This window comes from Schistocerca cancellata, chromosome 12, assembly GCF_023864275.1.
Source record: "Schistocerca cancellata isolate TAMUIC-IGC-003103 chromosome 12, iqSchCanc2.1, whole genome shotgun sequence".
NCBI classification, from domain to species: Eukaryota; Metazoa; Arthropoda; class Insecta; order Orthoptera; family Acrididae; genus Schistocerca; species Schistocerca cancellata.
Genome location: NC_064637.1, coordinates 55,065,708 through 55,082,742, shown reverse-complemented (window position 1 = coordinate 55,082,742; position 17,035 = coordinate 55,065,708). Strand labels below are relative to the sequence as shown.

Sequence of the window (17,035 nt, the reverse complement as noted above, 5' to 3'; positions counted from 1 at the left end):
TGTTACTTTGTGTGAGGATGGACTCTCAACAAGGGAAGTGTCCAGGCATCTCTGAGTGAGCCAAAGCGATGTTTCTCGGAGGTGGAGGAGATACAGAGAGACAGGATCTGTCGATGGCATACCTCACTCAGGCCGCCCAAGGGCTACTACTACAGTGGATGACCGCTACCTAAGGATTATGGCTCTGAGGAACCCTAACAGCTACGCCATCATGTTGAATAATGCTTTTCGTGCAGCCACAAGACGTTGTGTTACGACTCAATCTGTGTGCAATAGGCTGCATGATGCACAGGTTCACTCCCGACGTCCATGGCGAGGTCCATCTTTGCAACCACGACACCATACAGCGCGGTACAGATGGGCCGAAAAACATACTGAATGGACTGCTCAGAATAAGCAACACGTTTTCTTCACCGATGAGTGTCGCATATGCCTTCAACTTGACAATCGTCAGAGACGTGTTTGGAGGCAATCCGGTCAGGCTGAACGCCTTAGACACACTGTCCAGCAAGTGCAGCAAGGTGGAGGTTTTTGGTGTAGCGTTATATGGGGCCGACATACGCCGTTGGTGGTCACGGATGGCGACGTAATGGCTGTACAATAGGTGAATGCCATTAACCGAGCGATAGTGCAACTATATCGGCAGCATATTGGCGAGGCATTCGTCTTCATGGAGACAATTCGCGCCACCATGGTGCACATCTTGTGAATGACTCCTTCAGGATAACGACATCAAATGGTTCAAATGGCTCTGAGCACTATGGGGCTTAACATCTGAGGTCATCAGTCCTCTAGAACTTAGAACTACTTAAACCTAACCAACCTAAGGACATCACAAACATCCATGCCCGAGGCAGGATTCGAACCTGCGACCGTAGCGGTCGCGCGGTTCCAGACTGAAGCGCCTAGAACCGCTCGGCCACACCGGCCGGCATAATGACATCGCTCGACTAGAGTAGCCAACATGTTCTCCAGGCATGAACCCTATCGAACATGCCTGGGGTAGATAGAAAAGAGCTGTTTATGGACGACGTGATCCACCAACCACTCTGAGGCATCTACGCCGAATCGCCGTTGAGGAGTGGGACAATTCTGGACCAACAGTGCATTGGCGAACTTGTGGATAGTATGCCACGAAGAATACAGGCATGCATCAATGCAAGAGGACGTGCTGCTGGGTATTAGAGGTGCTGGTGTGTACGGGAATCTGGACCACCTCGGTGTATGGTGGTACATGATGTGAAGTGTGGTTTTCATGAGCAATAAAAAGGGCGGAAAAGAAGTTTTTTTGATCTCCATTCCAATTTCCTGTACAGGTTACGGAACTCTCGGAACCGAGGTGGTTCAAAACTCTATTTGATGTCTGTACTTGACATGAACCAGAGGATGTACTGACATCATGATCAAGCTCTCTGATGGTTATTCGGCGATTTTCCAGAACGATTATCTATGCTTCTACCACACAATTCTCAGTAATTGATAGGCTAGGGAGCCCATGACTCCCGTGTCTTCAACGCTTTTCAGCCTTCTCTCAACTATATCACTCCTAAACTCTTGCCTTACTCACAGCAGATTCGACAAAAGGTATAGTCAACATTTGGAATGCGGCGCTGAACTTTATTCCATTCTTTCAAGAAAAATTCAATGAAAATTTCTTTGATCCATCGTTTTCGAAAGTAAAAATTCGCCGAGCACTAGAAAGCATATATAACCTAGTCGACTGTTAACAATAAACTAAATATTCAAACCTGCTGAAAATGGAAACATAAAACAGGACTATGTGTACCAATCATCATCATCATCATCATCATCATCAGCCAATTCAATCATTAGATGATGTGGCCTCTTCGAGTCGTGGATTCAGGTAGGTTTTCAGAAGTCTTCTCCAAGTGGGACGGTCTTGGGCAGTTCTTGCCAGGTGTTACCAGAGATCTTCTTGATGTCTTTCTCCCATCTGCCTGGTGGTCTTCCTCTAGGCCTCCGGTGCTCTCTCGGACTCCACCCCAGTACTAGCTTCGTCCACCTGTTGTCTTTTCTTCTTGCGACGTGGTCAGCCCACTGCCATTTCAAGGAACCTACTCTCTCTAAGATGTCATTAACCTTCGTCACAGACCGGATGTCATCTGCCCTTTTCCTGTCCTTTCTTGTGTAGCCCAGCATTGATCTCTCCGTGGCTCTCTGTGCTGTCCTGAGTTTCCCTTTTGTGAATGAGTTCAGTGTCCACGTCTCGCAGCCATACGTCATCACAGGAAGAATGCATTGATCAAATACTGCTTTCTTCAGATTTACTGGCATTTTTGATCTGAATACTTTTGAATTCTTCCCAAATGCTTGCCAGCCAAGCTTGATACGTCGATAGACTTCTGGTCTTATGTCTCCCTTTATATTTATAGTCTGGCCAAGGTAGCCATATTCACTGACCTCTTCTAGTAGACTGTCCTTGACTTTCACATCTCCAGCTGGGACCCATTTGTTGGATATTACTTTTGTTTTGGAAAGGTTCATGTTCAAGCCAACCAGCTGACATTCCGATGCAAGATCTGTAACTAAGTTTTGGAGCTCTGCGAAGTCTTTGGCCAGTAAGGCAATATCATCAGCAAAACTCAAGTCGGTAAGCCTTCTTCCATTAATTCTAATTCCCTTACCTTCTCGGCTCAGCTTTGACATAGCCATTTCCAATACAGCAGAGAACAGTTTTGGGAAGATGGGATCGCCTTGCTTGACACCCCTCATGATGCGCAATTCTCGAGTTGATTCGCCGATGTTAACATAAGCTGAAGAATTCTCGCAGATTTTCCTGAGCACTTCAATGTATGCTGCTCCCACTCCTTGCTCACTCAAAGCTTGGAGGACAGCTACATGGCTAACGGAGTCAAATGCCTTTTCAAAGTCAACAAAGGCAATGCAGAGAGGCAGTTGGCATTCATTCGCTCTGCTTATCACTTCACTAACGGTCAGAATGTGGTCAATACGATAAAGAATATGGAAAATGTGATGTATAAAGACCGCGAATTTAAAAGAAATTCCAGTTGCTTTTTGATCACAGCTCGTGAGTGTTACATTCCTTACTCTTGGTTATAATACAGGCTGTATCAAAAAGAGTTTTGCGTGGTTCCCGGTAGGTAGCAGCACTGTGCGCCAAGTTCAGTTCTAGTAAAAGTGGTGTCAGGACAATAGAAAGCGTTTTGTGTTCTAAGCTTTGCGCAGTGCGGGTTAGTAATAACTGTTCAGCGTGACTTTCGTAGTAGGTATGGTGTGGATGCTCATACAGCACAGAGCATTAGACGATGGAACGAACAATCCAGAGAAACAGCTTGTCTGTGTAAAGACAAATCACCGGGCCGTCCCCGAGTGTCTGACACAGACTTCGAACGCGTCCGCCATAGTTTTACGAAGAGTCCGCAGAAATCCGTTCGCCGTGCAGCTCCACAGCTCAACATGGCCCCGATGCCCGTCTGGCGTGTGTCGCGTCGGCGTTTACACATGAGACCGTTCAAAGTTCAGCTACTGCAAGCTCTTCGTGAAGCTGACGAACAACAACGTGTGGAGTTCTGTAATTTCGTTGTCGGAACGACAGAGTATGACAGTTTTCTTCCACGCATCGTGTTTAGTGACCAGGCAACATTCCGCTTAAATGGAAAGGTGTATCGTCATAATGTGAGAATACTGGGTACGGAACAACCACATGAAGTTGTACAACGTGAGATATGGGAGGTACTCTCCAAAATTTAGTGTGTTTTGTCCAGTTTCACGGGAAAAGGCGTACGGTCCACTTTTCTTTCCCGGGAACACTGTTATGGGAAGCAGATATCTCGATATGCTTGAGAACTTTCCTTTCTCACAGTTGCAGACTGATTCGAACGATTTCGTTTACCAACAGGATGGGACACCACCACACTGGCATCCGGAAGCGCGAAGATTTTTAAATCAAAGGATTACTGAGCGATGGGTCGGTCGCACTCGACCAAATGATTCAGCCTCGCATTACTGGCCTCCAAGGTCACCGGATCTGACTGTATGTGATTATTTATTGTGGAGGTTTATAAAAGACTCTGTTTACGTGCCTCCATTACGAGGTGCATTCAAGTTCTAAGGCCTCCGATTTTTTTTCTAATTAACTACTCACCCGAAATCGATGAAACTGGCGTTACTTCTCGACGCAATCACCCTGCAGACGTACACATTTTTCACAACGCTGACGCCATGATTCCATGGCAGCGGCGAAGGCTTCTTTAGGAGTCTGTTTTGACCACCGGAAAATCGCTGAGGCAATAGCAGCACGACCGGTGAATGTGCGGCCACGGAGAGTCTCTTTCATTGTTGGAAAAAGCCAAAAGTCACTAGGAGCCAGGTCAGGTGAGTAGGGAGCATGACGAATCACTTCAAAGTTGTTATCACGAAGAAACTGTTGCGTAACGTTAGCTCGATGTGCGGGTGCGTTGTCTCGGTGAAACAGCACACGCACAGCCCTTCCCGGACGTTTTTGTTGCAGTGCAGGAAGGAATTTGTTCTTCAAAACATTTTCGTAGGATGCACCTGTTACCGTAGTGTCCTTTGGAACGCAATGGGTAAGGATTACGCCCTCGCTGTCCCAGAACATGGACACCATCATTTTTTCAGCACTGGCGGTTACCCGAAATTTTTTGGTGGCGGTGAATCTGTGTGCTTCCATTGAGCTGACTGGCGCTTTGTTTCTGGATTGAAAAATGGCATCCACGTCTCATCCATTGTCAGAACCGACGAAAAGAAAGTCCCATTCGTGCTGTCGTTGCTTGTCAACATTGCTCGGCAACATGCCACACGGGCAGCCGTGTGGTCGTCTGTCAGCATTCGTGGCTCCCACCTGGATGACACTTTTCGCATTTTCAGGTCGTCATGCAGGATTGTGTGCACAGAACCCACAGAAATGCCAACTCTGGAGGCGATCTGTTCAACAGTCATTCGGCGATCCCCCAAAACAATTCTCTCCACTTTCTCGATCGTGTCGTCAGACCGGCTTGTGCAAGCTTGAGGTTGTTTCGGTTGTTGTCACACGATGTTCTGCCTTCATTAAAGTGTCGCACCCACGAACGCACTTTCGACAAATCCATATCTCCATCACCACATGTCTGTTTCAACTGTCGATGAATTTCAATTGGTTTCAGACCACGCAAATTCAGAAAACGAATGATTGCACGCTGTTCAAGTAAGGAAAACGTCGCAATTTTTAGTATTTAAAACAGTTCTCATTCTCGCCGCTGGCGGTAAAATTCCATCTTCCGTACGGTGCTGCCATCTCTGGGACGTATTGACAATGAACGCGGCCTCATTTTAAAACAATGCGCATGTTTCTATCTCTTTCCAGTCCGGAGAAAAAAAATCGGAGGCCTTAGAACTTGAATGCACCTCGTACCAGCAACAATGAAAGTACTAAGATACCTCATAACAGCAACCGTGGAAGCTGTAACCCAAAACATGCCCGCTGTAGTGTGAGAACAATTTCAATAATGCATTGACATATGGCGTGCGTCTCAAAACGGGGAGGGGGGGATCACATTGAGGATCTATGAAAAGGTATGGAAGAATACATTTTGAGTTTCCAGTTCATAACTGTATGACGATAGTTCAATAAGTATGCCCCACATTCTTTTTAAAAAAGCCATTAATATACATAGACAAACGTCCTCGTTGGTGCTTCACATTTGATGTTTGTTCTGTGCGCCGGCAGATGGCAGAGCTGTAGTGCAGCGTCAAAATGGCTCCTACATACGACTCACGTTACAAGCAGTGTGCTGTTACTGAATTATTGAGTGTAGAAATAGAAACAGTGCTGAACATCCGTAAACGTTTGTGCGCAGTGTATGGCGATGCTGTAGTTGATAGGAGTACAGTTGGGCGATGGGTAAAGAAAGATACAGCCTCAGGAAATGCAGGAACAGAGCTCCACGGTCAGCCATGCTCGGGACGTCCTGTCACAGCCACTGCTCCAGACAGGCTGAGTCGTGCGGATGCCATTATTCGTGTCGAGCGGCGCATCACAACTCGACAATAAGCTCTACTGTTGTAGGTCAGCATTGGAAGTGCGTCTGCAGTGATCGAGACTCTCGGATGTTCAAAGAGGTGCTCACGACTCACAGCGGACCACAAGATTCAAAGAAAAGCCATTTCATCTGAATTGTTGGAGCGTTTTGGGACCGACAGATAGGACTTTCTGTCGCGAATCGTTACGGGGGACGAAATCTGCGTGCACCACTTTGCGCACGAAACAAGAAGGCAGTCCATGGAGTAGCATCATCCTCATTCACCACAAAAGAAGAAATTCAAGACAAACCCCTCTGCCGGAAAAGACACGGTGACAGTCTTCTGGGATTGTGGTGGCGTCATTCTCGTGGATGTGATGCCAAGAGGGTGAACCATCAATTCAGAGGCATACGTGAAGACTCTGAATGAACTCAGATGGTAGAGCACTTGCCTGCGAAAGGCAAAGGTCCCAAGTTCGAGTCTCGGTCCGGGACACAGTTTTAATCTGCCAGGAAGTTTCATATCAGCGCACACTCCGCTACAGAGTGAAAATCTCATTCTGGAAACATCCCCTAGGCTGTGGCTAAGCCATGTCTCCGCAATATCCTTACTTTCATGAGTGCTAGTTCTGCAAGGTTCACAGGAGAGCTTCTGTGAAGTTTGAAAGGTAGGAGACGAGGTACTGGCCGGAGTAAAGCTATAAGGACAGGGCGTGAGTCGTGCTTGGGTAGCTCAGATGGTAGAGCACTTGCTCGCTAAAGGCAAAGGTCCCGAGTTCGAGTCTCGGTCCGGGACACAGTTTTAATCTGCCAGGAAGTTTCATATCAGCGCACACTCCGCTACAGAGTGAAAATCTCATTCTGGAAACATCCCCTAGGCTGTTGCTAAGCCATGTCTCCGCAATATCCTTTCTTTCAGGAGTGCTAGTTCTGCAAGGTTCACAGGAGAGCCTCTGTAAAGTTTGGAAGGTAGGAGTCGTGCTTGGGTAGCTCAGATGGTAGAGCACTTGCCCGCGAAAGGCAAAGGTCCCAAGTTCGAGTCTCAGTCCGGGACACAGTTTTAATGTACCAGGAAGTTTCATATCACCGCACACTCCGCTGCAGAATGAAAATCTCATTCTCGAAACTCAAGAACCGTTTCCGACGTGTTCGATCGGACAAGAATCCAGCAGAAATCTTGCTCCAACACGATACTGCATCGCCACACGCAAGTCTGAGAACCCGGGAACACATGGCCAAATTCGGTAAGACATCATTGCCTCATCCATCATAAAGTCCACACCTGACACCCTCTGATTTCCATCTCTTTGGACCGCTTAACGATTCTCTACGGGGAACACTTTGAAGATGACGAGTCAGTCGTGCAGTGAAAACATGGCTACAGCCACAGGTCAAGAGCTTTTATCAGCAGGGAATACATGCTCTTCAACGACGTTTGCGTACAGCCATAGAATGTGATGGAGACTACATAGAAAAATAGAACACGGGCAAGACACGTTGATGTATACTGTCACCAAATTGTGACTCTGAACAATAAATATGTTGTGAGAAAAAAAGTGGGGCATTACTTATTGAACGACCCTCGTAAATGCATAAAAAGTTCTCGGTTTACTTGCCGCGTCAAATTTGGATAAAATCTCGAACTTTCGATGACTACCTCCCCCCCTACCGTCCTGTTTTCTCCCCACTAAACCTCTCCCTACCTCCCTTCTGCCCCCCCCCCCCCCCGAGTCCTTTTGTATTCCCCTCCTCTGCCTACCCCACTACCTGTCGGGTCTGCCCAGCGCCCCCACCCCCCCACCCCTCTTATGGGTCCTCATCCTCCATCAGCTCCTTTCCCGGCTGCCCCCCTCCCCTTTTTTATTTTCCCATCACCTGTCCAGTTTCCCCCCACCTGCTCTCGGCTGTGGTATGTCACATTTGCCAACTTTTTAGTGCAGTGTTCCAGCGACTGTTCAGTGTTGTTCGTCTTTCTCGTGTTGCGAACAGAAACCATGCTGTCACTGGGTGTGAATTTCATGTCTTTTGCGAACAGAAACCAGACTGTCGCCGTATTTTTTTTAAATTGTCTGTCTATTGTTTTACCTGTCTGCTTTGTGTGTATTTTCTTTGCGTCATCATCCCTCTGTTCTCTGTTTTAAGTTCCACGATTTCTTTTCGCCATGTTACTCTTTAAGTGTCCGATTTTATCGCCTTTTTCTAACAAAGTCTGTAGGCTGAAGAGCGGCATACTAAGCTGCTGCCAGCCCGCCCCCTTCGGGGGGAATTGAAATTCAATAAAGGAAAAAGAGAATTACTACCTCCGTCATCTTCGTCAGGGGTAAAACTGGTGAGGCTTCGCTTTTATAAGCAATGGACGGCTTCTCATTGGCTGGATGACGTCACGGTAATAACGGCGCATACGGAGGTGGCGGCCTCTGTGTCCGTCGATTTTGTTTGCGCGTTTTATCCAGCGTTGCTTGCACCCCCATCCTTCGCAACAGGCGGAGAACTGCGAGGAATGTAAGAAGTCTCCCTCTGCACTCTTTCTTTATCAACTGCGCGCTTCCATGCATTGCTGAGTGCATAGCCGGAGTCTCTGTTGAAATTATTTTCACAAAGTCTAATTTCAACTGCTCCCTGATGACAGAGTCAAAATGGCTCAAATGGCTCTGAGCACAATGGGACTTAACATCTATGGTCATCAGTCCCCTAGAATTTAGAACTAATTAAACCTAACTAACCTAAGGACAGCACACAACACCCAGCCATCACGAGGCAGAGAAAATCCCTGACCCCGCCGGGAATCGAACCCGGGAACCCGGGCGTGGGAAGCGAGAACGCTACCGCACGACCACGAGATGCGGCCGATGACAGAGTCTCAGTCCTTTGAAGCGTGAGCCAGTATTCTTGTTTCATCGAATAAAATCTTACGTTTATTTAACAAACTGTGCTCATTCAGCCACCGCTGATTTTTTCTAGATACCTGTATTTCAGGTGACGCTGATGTTCCACAAAGCGATCGGCGACAGTTCTTATAGACTGGCCCACATAATTTTTGCCACACTCGCAAGGAATGCTGTAAATTTCCGGTGCTCTCAGGCCGAGATTATCTTTCACAGGTCGCAACATTTCTTTAATCTTCCTGGGTGGCCGGAAGACTGGTCTGATTCCCTGCCGGCTCAGGACTCTGCCGATCTTGCTGGTCGTTGCACCGCAGAATGGAAGCCGCGCGATGTGTTGGTCCTCTTGATCTGTTCGAACAGCGTCCTTCCTAGGTTTCTTCGCCAGAGTAGATCAGAGTATCCATTTTTTCTGAATACCGTCGTGAGATGGATAATCTCGGAGCCGAGATGATCCTTGTCCGAAATAGTCGTTGCGCTGTGCACCAAAAGTATTCAGCATAGTTCTCTTCTGAGCTGGGTGGTGAAAACTACGTGGGTTTAGATATAAATCTGTACGCGTCGGGTTTCTGTACACAGAATGTCCGAGAAGTCCATCTGATTTTCGCTCCTCCAGCACTTCTAACAAGGGAACCTCCCCATCGCAACCCCCTCAGACTTAGTTATAAGTTGGCACAGTGGATAAGCCTTGAAAAACTGAACACAGGACAATGGAGAAAACAGGAAGAAGTTGTGTGGAACTATGAAAAAATAAGGAAAATATACAAACTGAGTAGTCCATGCGGAAGATAGGCAACTTCAAGGAGAGTGGGAGCGCAGGAGCGGCGTGGTCCCGGGGTTAGCGTGAGCGGCTACGGAACGGAAGGTGCTTGTTTCAAGTCTTCTCCAAGGAAGAAGTTTAATTTTTTTATTTTCAGACAATTATTATCTGTCCGTCCGTCCGTCCGATGCGAGGTAACTGCGCCGTAGTTGGGGGACGCTTCACCTAAACAAATATCGAAACAGCCGACTACAGCGCACGGAAGAGAGAGTATTCCTGCTAACGAGGCTCCCTGGCTGGCAGTTGACTGTTCGCTACTTTGGACGAGAGTGCATTAAATACGTAAGATGTATTCCGTGGGCAATATGAATCCAGCAAATATAGCTCGCTGTGCGGTCGCAAAACACAGACACTAAACTTATTACAGTGAACAGAGACGTCAATGAACGAACGGACAGATAATAATTGTCTGAAAATAAAAAATTAAATTTTTCACTTGGAGAAGACTTGAACCAAGGACCTCTCATTCCGCAGCTGCTCACCCTAACCACGGGACCACGGCGCTCGTGAGCTTACATTGTCCTTGACGTTGCTTATCTTGCTCATGGACTACTAAGTTTGTATATTTTGCTTATTTTTTCATAGTTTCACACAACTTCTTCCTGTTTTCTCGATTGATCTGTGTTCAGTTTTTCAAGGCTTATCCACTGTGCCAACTTATAATTAAATCTGAGGGGGGTGCGATGGGGAAGTTCCCTTGTAAGAAGGGTAACTTCCCATCCTTCTCCTCCTCCACTGTAAATCTTATGTTCTGGAGTACACCATTCAAATGATCAACAAAGTGCTGCAGTGCCTCATTGGCATGTGTCCAGATTAAACATGTATCGTCAACATACCTGACGAAGCAGGATGGACGTAAGGGAGCACTGTTCAACGCTCGTTCTTCGAAATCCTCCATGAGGAAGTTAGCTATGACTGGTGACAGTGGCGAACCCATGGCTGTTCCGTCAGTCGTTTCATAATATTTTCCACCACACAAAAAATTGGTGGTCGTCAAAGTGTGTCGAAGGTAGTCATCGAATTCTCGAAATTTTTATCCAAATTTGACGCGGCAAATGAACCGAGAACTTTTTATGCAAGGACTCCGTCGTGAAAGACTTCGTAGTTAGACCCTCGTATATGTTTATTAGTTCCAGAAATACAGACGTGCCAAATGTACTTGAGCGACAACAAAATATGGCCGCGTATTGAGAATGCGAGGGTTCAAATGGTTCAAATGCCTCTGAGCACTATGGGACTAAACATCTGAGGTCGTCAGTCCTCTAGAACTTAGAACTACTTAGACCTAACTAACCTAAGGACATCACCCACATCCATGCCCGAGGCAGGATTCGAACCAGCGCCCGCAGCGGTCGCGCGGTTCCAGACTGAAGTGCCTAGAACCGCTCGGCCACTCCGGCCGGCCGAATGTGAGGGGTGAAAGAAAGTTGCCAGGCAAAGTGAGGAAGCTGTGAGGTAAGATTTACTCGGAAAGATCGCTGACTCACCTCCGTTTCGAGCCCGACAGCGAGCAGCGCGACCAGAGTCTCGGCCGTCGTTTCGACGTCGCCGGTGGCGGCATCGTCAGGCGCGAAGCCTCCGTCGGCGCGCTGGCGGGCCTGCAGCCACCGCTTGGCTGACGTCAGCAGCTGCGGGTCGACAGCGACGTGAGCCTGCGCGCGGTTCAGCACGTCCAGCGCCCACACCGTGCCGCTGGAACGAAGGCGTGCGTCTCTCAAGCTGGGTAATCTTCTTTGTGATGTTACACTACTGGCCATTAAAATTGGTACACCAAGAAGAAATGCAGATGATAAACGGGTATTCATTGGACAAATATGTTATACAAGAACTGACATGTGATTATATTTTCATCCAATTTGGGTGCATAGATCCTGAGAAACCAGTATCCAGAACAACTACCTCTGGCCGTAATAACGGCCTTGATACGCGTGGGCATTGAGTCAAACAGAGCTTGGATGGCGTGAACAGGTACAGCTGCCCATGCAGCTTCAACACGATACCACAGTTCATCGAGAGTAGTGACTGGCGTATTTTGATGAGCCAGTTGCTCGGCAACCATTCACCAGACGTTTGCAATTGGTGAGAAATCTATAGAACGTGCTGGCCAGGGCAACAGTCGAACATTTTCTGTATCCAGAGAGACCCGTACAGGGCCTGCAACATGCGGTCGTGCATTATCCTGCTGAAATGTAGGGTTTCGCAGGGATCCAATGAAGGATAGAGTACTGGTCGAAACACATCTGAAATGTAACGTCCACTGTTCAAAGTGCCGTCAATGCGAACAAGAGGTGACCGAGACGTGTAACCGATGGCACAACATACCATCACGCCGGGTGATACACCAGTATGGCGATGACGAATACTCGTTTCCAATATGCGTTCACCGCGATGTCGCCAGACACGGATGCGACCATCATGATGCTGTAAACAGAACCTGGATTCATCCTAAAAAATGAGATTTTGCCATTCGTGCACCCAGGTTCGTCGTCGAGTACACCATCGCAGGCGCTCCTGTCTGTGATGCAGCGTCAAGGGTAACTGCAGCCGTGGTCTCAGAGCTGGTAGTTCGTACTGCTTCAAACGTCGTCGAACTTTTCGTCCAGTTGGTTGTTGTCTTGCAAACGACCCCATCTGTTGACTCAGGGATCGAGACGTGGATGCACGATCCGTTACAGCCATGCGGATAAAATGCCTGTCATCTCGACTGATAGTGATACGAGGCCGTTGGGATCCAGCATGGCGTTCCGTATTATCCTCCTGAACCCACCGATTCCATATTCTGCTAACAGTCATTGGATCTCGACCAACGCGAGCAGCAATGTCGCGATACGATAAACCGCAATTGTGATAGGCTACAATCCGACCCTTATCAAAGTCGGAAACGTAATGGTGCGCATTTCTCCTCCTTACACGAGGCATCACAACAACTTTTCATCAGGTAACGCCGGTCAGCTGCTGTTTGTGTATGAGAAATCGGTTGTAAACTTTCCTGATGTCAGCACGTTGTAGGTGTCGCCACCGGCGCCAACCTCGTGTGAGTACTCTGAAAAGCTAATCATTTTCATATCACAGCATGTTCTTTCTGTCGTTTAAATTTCGCGTCTGTAGCACGTCATCTTCGTGGTGTAGCAATGTTAATGGCCAGTAGTGTATGTGTGTTGCGAGGGCCAGTGACTGGCGACAAACAGACACTATCCAGCAAAGCTCCCACTCCCATTCATACACTCCTGGAAATGTAAAAAAGAACACATTGACACCGGTGTGTCAGACCCACCATACTTGCTCCGGACACTGCGAGAGGGCTGTACAAGCAATGATCACACGCACGGCACAGCGGACACACCAGGAACCGCGGTGTTGGCCGTCGAATGGCGCTAGCTGCGCAGCATTTGTGCACCGCCGCCGTCAGTGTCAGCCAGTTTGCCGTGGCATACGGAGCTCCATCGCAGTCTTTAACACTGGTAGCATGCCGCGACAGCGTGGACGTGAACCGTATGTGCAGTTGACGGACTTTGAGCGAGGGCGTATAGTGGGCATGCGGGAGGCCGGGTGTACGTACCGCCGAATTGCTCAACACGTGGGGCGTGAGGTCTCCACAGTACATCGATGTTGTCGCCAGTGGTCGGCGAAAGGTGCACGTGCTCGTCGACCTGGGACCGGACCGCAGCGACGCACGGATGCACGCCAAGACCGTAGGATCCTACGCAGTGCCGTAGGGGACCGCACCGCCACTTCCCAGCAGATTAGGGACACTGTTGCTCCTGGGGTATCGGCGAGGACCATTCGCAACCGTCTCCACGAAGCTGGACTACGGTCCCGCACACCGTTAGGCCGTCTTCCGCTCACGCCCCAACATCGTGCAGCCCGCCTCCAGTGGTGTCGCGACAGGCGTGAATGGAGGGACGAATGGAGACGTGTCGTCTTCAGCGATGAGAGTCGCTTCTGCCTTGGTGGCAATGATGGTCGTATGCGTGTTTGGCGCCGTGCAGGTGAGCGTCACAATCAGGACTGCATACGACCGAGGCACACAGGGCCAACACCCGGCATCATGGTGTGGGGAGCGATCTCCTACACTGGCCGTACACCACTGGTGATCGTCGAGGGGACACTGAATAGTGCACGGTACATCCAAACCGTCATCGAACCCATCGTTCTACCATTCCTAGACCGGCAAGGGAACTTGCTGTTCCAACAGGACAATGCACGTCCGCATGTATCCCGTGCCACCCAACGTGCTCTAGAAGGTGTAAGTCAACTACCCTGGCCAGCAAGATGTCCGGATCTGTCCCCCATTGAGCATGTTTGGGACTGGACGAAGCGTCGTCTCACGCGGTCTGCACGTCCAGCACGAACGCTGGTCCAACTGAGGCGCCAGGTGGAAATGGCATGGTAAGCCGTTCCACAGGACTACATCCAGCATCTCTACGATCGTCTCCATGGGAGAATAGCAGCCTGCATTGCTGCGAAAGGTGGATATACACTGTACTAGTGCCGACATTGTGCATGCTCTGTTGCGTGTGTCTATGTGCCTGTGGTTCTGTCATTGTGATCATGTGATGTATCTGACCCCAGGAATGTGTCAATAAAGTTTCCCCTTCCTGGGACAATGAATTCACGGTGTTCTTATTTCAATTTCCAGGAGTGTATATACACTGAAGAGACAAAGGAAATTGTACAGCTGCCTAATATCGTGTAGGACCCCCACAACCACGCCAAAGTGCCGCAACACGACGTGGCATGGACTCGAGAAGTAGTGTTGTAGGGAACTGACAGCGTGAATCCTGCAGGGCTGTCCATAAATACGTAAGAGTACGAGGGGGTCGAGATCTCTTCTGAACAGCAAGCTGCAAGGCAAGCCAGATATGCATAACGATGTTCATGTCTGGGGAATTGCGTGGCCGCCAGAAATGTTTAAACTCAGAAGAGTGTTCCTGCAGCCACTCTGTAGCAATTATGGACGTGTGGGGTGTCGCACTGTCCTGCTGGAATTTCCTAAGGCCATCGGAATGCACAGTGGACAAGAATCGATGCAGGTAATCAGACAGGATGCTTTCGCACGTGTCACCTGACAGAGTCGTATGCAGACGTATCAAGGAATGCCATATCACTCCAGTTACACAGGACACCACGATTACAGACCCTCTACCAGTTGTAAACTCCCCTGCTAACATGAAAGCTCCGTGGATTCATGAGGCTTTCTCCCTACCCGCACACGTCCAGCCGCTCAATACAATTTGAAACGAGACTCATACGACCAGGCAACATGTTCCCATTCATCAACAGTATAATTTCGGTGCTGATGGCCCCAGGCGAGGCGCAAAGCACTATAGAGAATTTCTGTATGGTGCGAAAAGTGGGGTCATCGACATGGGTACTAAAAGGAATCCGATAAATTTTGGGTACAGAATAAATCGCACAAATATAAGGGCTGTCAATTGGGCTAAATACCTAGCAATTACAATTACGAGCAACTGAAATTGGAAAGAGCACATGGACAGTATTATGGGTAAGGCGAAACAAAGAATGCGCTTTGTTGGCAGAACACTTGCGACAAACCCGCTAAAGAGACAGCCTACATTCCACTTGTCCGTCCTCTGCTGGAATATTGCTGAGCGGTGTGGGATCCTTACCAGGTAGGATTGATGGATGACATCGATAAAGTGCAAAGAAGGGCAGTCTGTTTCGTGTTATCGCGCAATAGGGGTGAGAGTGTCACTGATATGATACGCGAGTTCGGGTGGCAGTCACTGAAACAAAGGTGGTTCTCTTTGCGGCGACATCTATTTACGAAATTTCAATCACCAACTTTCTCTTCCGAATGTGAAAATATTTTGTTGAAAATGATCATCATAATAAAACAAGAGAAATCAGAGCTCGAACGGAAGGATTTAGGTGTTCCTTTTTCGCAAGCGCCATCCGAGAGTGGAATGGTAGAGAAGCAGTACGAAAATTGTTCAAAAATGGTTCAAATGGCTCTGAGCACTATGGGACTTAACATCTGAGGTCAACAGTCCCCTAGAACTGAAAACTACTTAAACCTAACTAACTTAAGGACATCACAAACATCCATGCCCGAGGCATGGATTCGAACCTGCGACCGTAGCGGTCACGCGGTTCCAGACTGAAGCGCCTAGATCCGCACGGCCACACTGCCCGGCGCCTTCGATAAGTCACAGAAGGTTCCTACTGATGAGGGTTTATCGATTAAGGATTTTATTGTGTGCTCACTAAATAAATAAATCAGTAGAGAGGCCTTTTTTAAATCCGGACTGTGACTGGCTAAGTGTTCCATTACTACACAGATGGGTGACAATTCTGGAGTACATTAGCTTGTCAAACACTTTTAGGAGCTGATCCCGTAAGGAGTAAAAATGGGTAGCAGATACTGAGACGTTAGGAGTCTTCCTCCTTATACATGGCGAACATTAATAAACCCGACAAACTGCAGGGACGGATTTCTGACTGGAAATGGAGGAAAAAAGCTCCTGTGAACAAGTGTCCGAAAATGCGTTGTTGTTATGGTAGATGACGCTTACGAATGACAGTTCCTGTGGTGTGCGTACTGTAAGACCTTCGGTACATACACCATCAGATTATTTGACTTGTCGCTCTAACGAAGTAGGCGAGTGACAGCAATATGTCTCGTGGTCTTATCGTGGCGTGTTGATCTTGTGCCGTTAGGTCAGACGATTGAAATACCACTTGCACGCTTAGAGTAGCAGATTGACGGTGACCAACTTTAAACAGAACTTGATTAAATTTCACACACATTTATTAAAATAATAAGCATAGACATTACGTAACTTGATTCTGGATGCTATTTACAATTGACGATCTGAAGTTCCCTTGGCCTTGGTACGTTAATCTTATTCTCACATATCTCTGATACTTGACAAAGTGTCAATTCATTTATCTTCATGGCTATGTACAGGAATATGGTAATCTTATTAGGCGCAGACTGAAACTTGACTATAGACTGGTACAGACTAATGCAGACTGGTACAGACTGGTGCAGACTAGCGCAGACAAACACGGACTGACTGATCAAAGGTTTGTTCACTCGTTATAATACCTCGCGCTTTCAGATATAACTGTACGAGTGTGATCCGTGAGGAGAAAAGGTTCTACGTTCACATCAATCTCATTGGCTGCGTTACATGTTAATACGTGGATCGGCGGAAGCAGAATTTGGTCCGTCTCTAAGGCAGCGCCATCTCGTAGTGCAGAGATGGACGAGCGCTGCGCCTGCGCTGTTGTGCTTAGCGGGGCGCGCTCTAGTGGGAAAGTTGTGTACGTGCTGACTACGCGGAACTATGTACACAACAGTTCCTCTG

The 17,035-nt window shown here is 48.1% G+C and overlaps 1 protein-coding gene across 1 annotated transcript in view; it reads right to left on the bottom strand.

Moving 5' to 3' along the window:
* The window catches only part of LOC126109449 (C3 and PZP-like alpha-2-macroglobulin domain-containing protein 8), a 968,006-nt gene that overhangs the window by 115,933 nt on the left and 835,038 nt on the right, over positions 1 to 17,035 (bottom strand). Inside the window, exon 21 of the mRNA XM_049914479.1 lies at positions 11,189 to 11,393. Within this exon, the coding sequence (XP_049770436.1) occupies positions 11,189 to 11,393 (205 nt within the window). The remainder of the gene's footprint in view (positions 1 to 11,188; positions 11,394 to 17,035) is intronic.